General features: G+C 40.9%; 1 protein-coding gene and 1 pseudogene across 1 annotated transcript; both read right to left on the reverse strand.

The window, feature by feature from the left end:
* Positions 1-5,296: 5,296 nt before the first annotated feature.
* Positions 5,297-6,194, reverse strand: LOC101662004 (NKAP-like protein). Its single transcript, XM_030887929.2, is given in 4 exon segments — positions 5,297-5,372; positions 5,374-5,545; positions 5,548-5,752; positions 5,754-6,194. Coding segments are annotated over 4 exon segments (894 nt in total).
* Positions 6,195-6,578: 384 nt separating this feature from the next.
* Positions 6,579-8,866, reverse strand: part of LOC101661699 — a 9,600-nt pseudogene continuing 7,312 nt past the window's right edge.

Below are 8,866 nucleotides of genomic sequence, written 5' to 3' on the forward strand. Positions count from 1 at the left end.
CTGCTACCTTAATACTAAACCTATAAATATATGCACATAGTTCTATTTGCCCATCATCATATATAAATATATTTACGTATGTACATGCCTGTATTTAGACCTCTATAAAAGCCCATTTCCTCCTAGTTCTTTCCTCTATTTCCTTTTACTTTTCTCTTGTCCCACTATCATGCTCAGTCTTCATTTGGGTTTCAGTAATTCCTCTCGGTTACATTGCCCTTGATCAAGCCCTACCACCCTCCTTCCCAACGATTTTGGATCACTTGTTCCCCGGTCCCTGGGTTTGTTAACACCGCTTCCTTTCCCCTACCTCCTCTCCCATGTCCCCCGGAACTGTGGGTTCGCTGTTTTCTCCTCCAGATTGTTTATCCCGCCTATCTTATCTAGATAGACCTGCAGAGATAATAATATGCACAAAAACAAGACAGCAAAACAAAGCAACAAAAGAAAAAAAACAACAGCAAAAAAAACAATGACAAAAAAAGAAAATCCTATAAATAGTTCAAGGTCTGTTTGTTGACCTTTAGGAGTATTTCCCCAAAATCTGTTTTTGGTATTCCCTTGGGATTTCATCTGAATTTTTATGGGAATATTTGCAATATTTTACCCTTAAGCATGGTGATAACTTTTGGTTTGAGATGCATTTATTATTGCCAATTTAAAGAAAATATGTATCTAGTCCTATTTTATTAGTTTTCCTTTTAATCAGAAATGTATGCTGTTTTACTGAATCACTTTTAAGCATCTATGGAAATGAGCGTATGATTTTTCTTATTCCACAAACTACTGAGGGAGTACTGGTGGCATAGTACATTCTGCAGTTGGACTGCTAATTGGAGAGGTTCAAATAAGTTGGCTGTTCAAATCCACCAGCCTCTGGGAGGGAGAATGATGAGGCACTCTGATGAGGAGTCTGCTTCAATAAAGATTTACAACCCCAGAAACCCTATATAGGGTCATTTATGAGTCAGAATCAACTTAATGGCAATAGTTTGGGTTTGGGAAAGCTACCGAGAGCCAAGAGGAAGAACCCCACCTTCAAAATCTGGGTAAAGGAGTGAGTGAAGCCAACTAGAATATACCCATTAGAATTCCTGTGGGGGTAGAGCTATATAATTTGTCAACTACTATTCCAGATGGATCATCCCATCCACTATCCATCTGTTAATTTGTCCTCCAGTGGAAGCTTGCATGTTCTATAATTCTGGAAGTTATGACACAAGTATTTCAAATACCAATAGGGTTGCCCACAGTGGACAGGTAGGTTTCAGTGGGGTTTCCAGACTAAGGCAGCCAGGAAGAAAGGCCTGGAGATGTACTTCCAAAAATCACCAACAGAATATTGCCCAATATAATGCTGGAAGTTGACCCTCCCAGGTTGAAAGGTTACACAACAGCCACAATAATGAACGTAAACATACCAGCGATCATGACCATGATACAGACCTCTGGCAAAACTATCTCAAAAGAAAGAATTGTTCTAACTCCTTTTATCACTTCCTCTGGACAAAAGTGACTTGCAGTCAAATTCCAACTCTTAAGACTGGTTGTTAGAAACATTTAAAGGCTCAGTCTTTCTCTCGCAATAAAATTACACAGTAAGTTTAACACAACTACAGTACAAAGACCTATCATGAGAACTCTGTCGTAGGCATTGCACTACTGTTGTTGCGCTGAGTCCACTTATCATTTTGGAAAAGTCATTCTCCAATCTTTGTCTTGTTTAGAATCCAGTTTTTGGCTGCATCTTTTTCCAGTGAAAGAGACAAATGTATTGTTTAGGTAGCATTATGGAATATTCAATAGTCCTCGTCTGTGTCTCCCAGGACAGGAAGTCAAATGAAAAATAACAGGGGGGAAAATCTGTAAGATACATGATAAAGAGTTAATTTATAATCTGAAGAGTTCTGGTCATCATCAGAAAAAGATCAATGACTCAAGGAAGAACGGACAAAGATTATAATGTAGGCAGTTCATAAAAACAGAATTGCAAAAGACAGGTATATGAAGAAGCTAAATCTTATCAAAGAAATGAAAATAAAAGCAAAAATGAAGTGCCATTTTTCACATATTAGATTGACAAAGATTTGAGAACATAGTACTGGTGATAGTGTAGTTTCGTACATCTTTTTTTGAAGGCAATATTGCAGGATTAAAATTAAAAGCACATAGAGCTTACATGTGATATCCTTAAACTTTCCCTGGCCTATCAATACATAGTTCCCTCTTTATTTTCCCTGCCTCCTGGTTTTCCTCATAGCACTCTGCAATTTATCATTCTTTAAAAATAAATTACCTCCAGTAGGATACAAAGTCATATATTGGCAAAGATCCCACCTAACTTTTTTCTTCGTCTATCTGCAGTACCTACCATGATGCTAGCATGTGGAAAGCAATGGATGAAATATTTACAAGATACTTTCCTTTTGAGCCAATAATTCAACTTCTAAGGTGGCCATTTCTAGATGTTCCAGTAATGTTTTGTTGTTGTTTAAACTCTTCTTTAAATCATTCTACGTCTAGATCAGTGATTCTCAACCTTCCTAATGCCACAGCCCTTTAATACCGTCCATGTTGTGGTGACCCCCCAACCATAAATTGTTTTCGTTGGGACTTCATAAGGGTAATTTTGCTACTGTTGTGAGTCGGGCACCCCTGTGAAAGGGTCGTTCCACCCACAAAGGGGTCGCGACCCACCGGTTGTTATAGATGACTGTGCTACAAATAGCATAGTCATACCAGTTTTCTAGAAAAATAGAACTAAGGAGACACATATATTGATTTACTTCAAGGAATTGGTTCACACAATTGTAAGAGACTGGAGAATACCCAAACCCATAGATAGGTGATGAGAATAATAAACGTTTTCTGGCAAAATGTCTATTTATAAATGAGACAGAACATAACATTGAAGTCCTCTTTTTTCTCATAAGGCCTTCCACTGATTGATTTGAGGCTCATCCACTTTTGGGAAAGTAATCAGCTTTATTTGATTTAATCATATATAACTGTAACAACAAAAGTTTGGGCATCACAGCATAGTTGTAAGTGGACACATACAACTAACAGTCGCACTACTCTCTTACATACCCACCATGTAATTCACTACATTCGGTGTGACAGCAAAATAATAGGAAACACTTTAAACATCCAATATGGTCCTTCCATATGATGGAATGGTATAAAGTCATTAAAATGAATCCAGCATTATTAAGTGAAAAAAATCAAGGTGTTGATTCTTGTGTACAGTTGAGACAGTTTGTTTCTAGAAAGGGAAAGGTACATACATTACAGGTCAGGTTTCATCAATGTCCTTCATACTTCTTTGGGGGGAAATCTCAAGCCAGAATGGTCCAGTGTCAAAAAGTACAAGTTGGAGTGAAGGTGCCCTTTTAAATCACATGCTCTGTCATGGTCTAGGATCCCCTATTTCCTCACTTTCAGCTTTCTGGGGTTCACTCTGAACCTTTGATGAGGTTTAACCAAGCGAGATAGTTTGGGTAGTACTGACCTAAAGTTGATGGGTACATACAGAGAGCATTGGATTCAATAAAGGCCTGCCTCGGCATACACTATTAGTAGCGCTCACTCTAAAGACCGTCTCTAACATTGCTACTAAACACTCTGGCCTCAATGATAACTCTCCCGTGAATGTCATTCCTCTTCATGGGATCTACCAAATACCTCTTCCTTTACACCTTTTCTCTTTCATCTTCTACTTTTCAAAAGAGTTAAGCGGTGTAGATCTTTATGTTTTCTTTTTTAAAAACACTTTTACGGATCAACCCTATAACTTCTTCAATCTGAACCTAGTTTCTAATAGTCAAAACAAAGCTTTTCTTCAATAAACTTTAGTTTTCAACACATGTAGTGCCTTATATGTTTAAGTAATTTAAAGATATATCAGACATTGGTTGGTTGTCTGTCCTGTTTCTTAATCTTAGTTTGAGTGTCATTTGGGCATCTGCTCCTCTGCCATGTAGCCCATAGGCTAACCATATCCACTGCTCCAGAGATAAAACTCCAAGCTCGCTGTCATCAGGTTAATTTCAACTAATAGTGACCCACTAAGACAGAGTAGAATTGCCCCTCTGGGTTCCTGAGACTTTAACAAACGCACTGACTTAAGGTTAGCAGCTCAATGCATACACCATGATGGCATCAGAGATGCAGGGCTCAGTGCTTCTATTTCCTGGTTTGGCATGTGACATGTTACCCCAATTAGAGTGAATGTCAGTATGCTTGCTTAGAACACTGAGCCAGAAATATGCTTTCCATCTTTCGAAGTGAACCAGGAAATATGTATCTAAACTCAATCGTTTTGACAGACATCTTGCTATGTAAGGGAAGTCAGTCTGAGGAGGAAAACAATCCAAAGAAAAGGAAGGTAGAGTGAGAGGTCAATGTCTGATTAAAACCTTGCAAGGAAACCTGTCCTCCTGCCAGCTTTGCGGTTGTGTATTATCTCTTGTCTTTTGCCTCCCAGTCTACTAACTACAACCAGAAGGATATAATCATTTAACACCTCTGTTTCTTGGGAATTCTTAAAGAGCGCCCCTGGTGGCACCCAGTTTTAGTGTTGGGCTACTAAACAGAAAAGGAAAGGTTGTTAGTTGGAACTCCCAGCTGCTCTGTACGCTGTACGCGCTCTGAATTTGGCAGGCTACTTTCCCCACAGGGATAGTTCTACCCTGTCCTACAGGGCCGCTATGAGGAGAAATCCACAGGATGGTGGAGAACGAGTCTGAGTTTTACCCCTGGAGCTTATGGGCTACATTGACAATTGACGCAGTGACTCAATGGCGATGGGTTTAGTTTGGCTTTGGGGGAGCAGACAAATAGTTCCATGAGGAAAGGAAGCCCTCAAAGAGAGCGAAAAGTCAGGGCAACAGGGAAAAAATCAAAACAACAACAGCAAAAGAAGCAATTTCAGTTTAATAGCTCCAACCTTTATCCAGGAATATATGTGTGTGCACACACAGAATTTATGTACAGCTAGATGACACAAACTAAACATTTATCCGGGGGAAGATTAGGGACTGGGATAAAGATCCACTTTTTACTGAATCTCCTCCCATAGCTTGTATTTTCAAAAACATGTATAAATATTCCTTTTAAGTTAAAAATGACAAAAATTAAGTTGTCAAAGAGCAATGTCTCAGAAAGCAACTTCCCCAACCGCTCCTTCATAATAACATAGTAGGTACAGTAGCACCATAGAGCCTTATAAAATTCTTTTGTTTATAGAAAACATTGTGATTGATAGTGAAGGTCCAGCTACAGCGCAGAGAAGTCCTTATTTGTCATCTTTTCCTTTTATCTTCCAGGACACCATCTCTCGGAAACTGCCTAGAATCTTATTCTCTCTTTTGTCTCTCTTCTTGGTTAAAGGATGCAAGGGCTCTCTTCTCATCGGCACTGTAAGTCTGGTTCTCTTCCCGAAGTCATAGAGCCTCCATCCTCCGATGTCTGCTACCCCTTATCACATAACCTGAGCATTCAAATGAAGCCATCTCTTCACTAGTCAGCCCAATTTCACCTCTTTCATGTACTCAGCCATAGCTTCACCTTCACCTGGGAGCAGAGCGTGGCCATAGTTTAATGGTTTTTCATCTTGAGAGGAGTGTATTATAGGTCCTTTGGAGCCTATTAGACCCACACCATCTGAAATCGTTGATGGCTCAATCCACGTTTCCGGCAACTCCCCTGCAGCATCTTTACAAGTTGAGTCGCTAGATTTCTTTTCTAGTCTTCTTTTTCTTCTTTTTGTTTTTCTTGACTCTGTGCTTCCTTTTCTTCTCTTTCTTCCTGGCCTTTCTAGTTCTCCTTTTGCCATCACCAGAGCTAGACTTGGTATCACAGTCTGAATTGCTGTCATTATTTTCAGAACACTTCCTGTGTTTTCTTTTGGACTTTTTCTTTCTTTTGGGGAGAGCTTTGGAACGACTGGCCTTCGTTTTCCTTTCTCCTTCTTCCCAGCTAGATTCGCTCCTCTGAGTTTTTGCTTCATCCTCGACTGGAGTGTGTTCATCAGAATCCGGCTCAGGGAATTTTGGAGAGAGCCCCCACACTGCACGCAACCTAAGGCCCCGATTCTCTCTCAGTCTCCTCTGTCGATGGATTGCCTCTACTCTTTCATAATCTTCTGCCCACGGCAGGTGGCCAGCATAGTAGTGGTATCTGCTGTAAGACATCAATGAGGAGGATGAGAAGGTGCAGTTCCCAGTCTGGAGGGTTGCTCTCGAGACCCAGAGCTTCTAAGAGTGGTCACTCCACCCAGGCCTGAGGCCTTCGTGATCCCCAGAACGAGAGCCAGAGCTGGGGCGGCCCCCTTGGGGGGAGCCCCTGTTCTGCGCACAGGGCGGGTTCCCAGGGCATCTACTGAACAGCGAGAACAGAGGTCATAAAGGTGATCTCAGTTACGAACTGGTGAGTGCGAGGCGGTTACCACACAGACCAAGAGGAAGAGCAGATGGCTGCCCACGCAGGCGTACTGGGAACTGCTAGAGGCATGATTTCTGCTTCAGGCTGGTGGCATCCTGTCAGGCAGGTTGCCAGGTCAGGGCCTGTGTCCTGCATCACAGCGTGGGTGGAGGGACCCCAGCAAGGGCCTCCGTGCTGGGGTGAAGAGGTACTTGGGCAGCCTTTTCAGGCTTTTAAGGTCAAGAGGAAATCAGCCTGATGGGTCCCACCTTTGTTCAATGTGGAACTCTCTTGCTTCTCACCTTTCACTCCTCCCATTCTTGGTTTCCCTGACCTCCCTGAGCAAGCCCGGCTTTTCATGGCTCTATTTTATTGTGCTTTACAAATACCGAGTGTTTTCTAAATGAAGGTTTGTTTCAACTCTGTCTTGAGCAAGTCTTTCATTGCTGATTTTCAAGTAGCATATGCTCAAAGCTCTGCATCGCAGATGGGTATTTCTCAGATGATTTCGAATTTTTTCCTAATACGGTAGCACACTTGATACAGGGGAATAGAGGTAGCTGCTGTTAATCAATACTGGAAACGTGACGGGGTTTGAGATCTAGTCTGTTTTCGACTTGGCTTACAGAAAAAAACAGATGTAACAGCAACCCCATCCCCACCTCACCCCCACCCCTGCCTGCTTGCAGAAAAGTTCCCTTTTAAACTGAAGAATGTTCTAATTCAGCAAGTTCGGACAAACAAAACCATCCAGGCAAGCAAGGCCTTTTAGATAAAGAATGGAGCCTGAGACCTTGTGGGAGGGACAGGATGCCTCCATTTCTGTAGACCAGGCCTCCTTCGTCCCCTTGCTGAAGACTTTGGTGTACTTTCACAAACTTGTTATACATTCCCTCAACTTGTCACACAGTTTAGGGTATATAATTTGTTTGCTTCTCGTTGACTCTCCAAAGCAGTTTTGGGAGGCTTCAACCCACTGCTTCCTTCTGTCAAGTGCTTGCAGAAATAAACTTAGAATTTCTCAAATCAACCTGGTCTCTATATTTGGCCCAAACAGTGACAGGCATCCCAAACCTTATCAATGTTATCACATTTAATAGGCTAGAGTGTAAACAACTTTTATGTACTCTGGGAAACAAAAATAAAAATCCATGACTCACTTTATTGCAATATTTACTTAATTGTGGAAGCCTAGAACTGAACCTGCAATCTCTCCCGAGTATGCCAGAACCTGTCCTCTTTATTTTTCCATTGTACGTTCAGTTCCCACGCTCATCTTATTATTTTTCCCACAAAAAGGAAAGTGTCCCCCATTTATACGGCACAGAGACACATTAGTAACTTACCAGTCCCTCGGTTTCTACTGGAAGCCGGAACCAGAACTTCTCTTGGAACGCAAGGCTGAACTCAACCTCTGAGGCAAGGGAGGGCCATAGTCATGACTTTAATTTTCACAGTCACAGATTTTTTTTTCCATCCCAGAAATACAGAAAAACACTTAATTTAGTAGTCTAAATTTCTCCCTAAATAGGTGCATTTCCTCAGAAAATTTGCAAATTTGGAACTACTTTCTACACACTTTGGATCTCATTCTTTGAAATGGAGAACATTTTATCCAATACTATACCGCCCAGCTCTGGAAATATACACAGGCGTTCATTACATGTACTGGATTCTCCAGTTAAGTTAACCTGCTGAGTTGCTTGTCAGGCTTGAAAAGTCACAGAAAAGCCATCTAGATCAAAACTTAGAAATGGTGCTCTTCTCATGCCGAGTATAAACTAATAAAATGGGTAAGTTACATTTAATAGGACTAAATGGAATAACTTGATCTCACTAGAATTTTAATGAAATTATTAAAGGAGATACAGGCTACATGGTGCCATGCTACCAAAAAATGGAATAAGTTAAGAACTAGCCAATGAAAGTATATGAGAGAAGCACCTTGAATAGTGAAAATATAATAATAGAAGGTAAATATGATAGTCTATTTCAGTAAAAACTTTTATTTTGGAGTTACAAACTACTTGGTAGGCCTTCACTAACAAATGGGTGAAAAAAAATCCTGCCCCTCAACCACTGATGCTATCTTAATGGAACCTCAATATTTCCAATTTCCAGCAGGACTTAGAGGTCCCCGCAGAACTACATCCAGGCTAACTGCATTATCTAACTTTCTAATTTTTGCCAGTTTAATTAAAATGATAGCTTCTTTCAAAAAATGTACATTTTTCTGTGCACATCTATTGCAGGACTAGGAGCGGCTAAAATACTTAAGCAGAGCAGCGAAACTCATACAGAGACTAGCTAAAATGAAGCACTAAAAATTGATGAGGGTGGGTGGGTGAAGAACCTTGTGGTCATCTGGTTGCTGTGCCCTTCCTTCTAGGTTGGAAAAGTTTCTTCTTAGTTGCCAAACCGAAAACCCACTGCCATCAAGTGG

The sequence above is a fragment of the Echinops telfairi genome, unplaced genomic scaffold (assembly GCF_000313985.2).
Source record: "Echinops telfairi isolate 266 unplaced genomic scaffold, ASM31398v2 ScPeMD7_7441;HRSCAF=8479, whole genome shotgun sequence".
Taxonomy (NCBI): domain Eukaryota; kingdom Metazoa; phylum Chordata; class Mammalia; order Afrosoricida; family Tenrecidae; genus Echinops; species Echinops telfairi.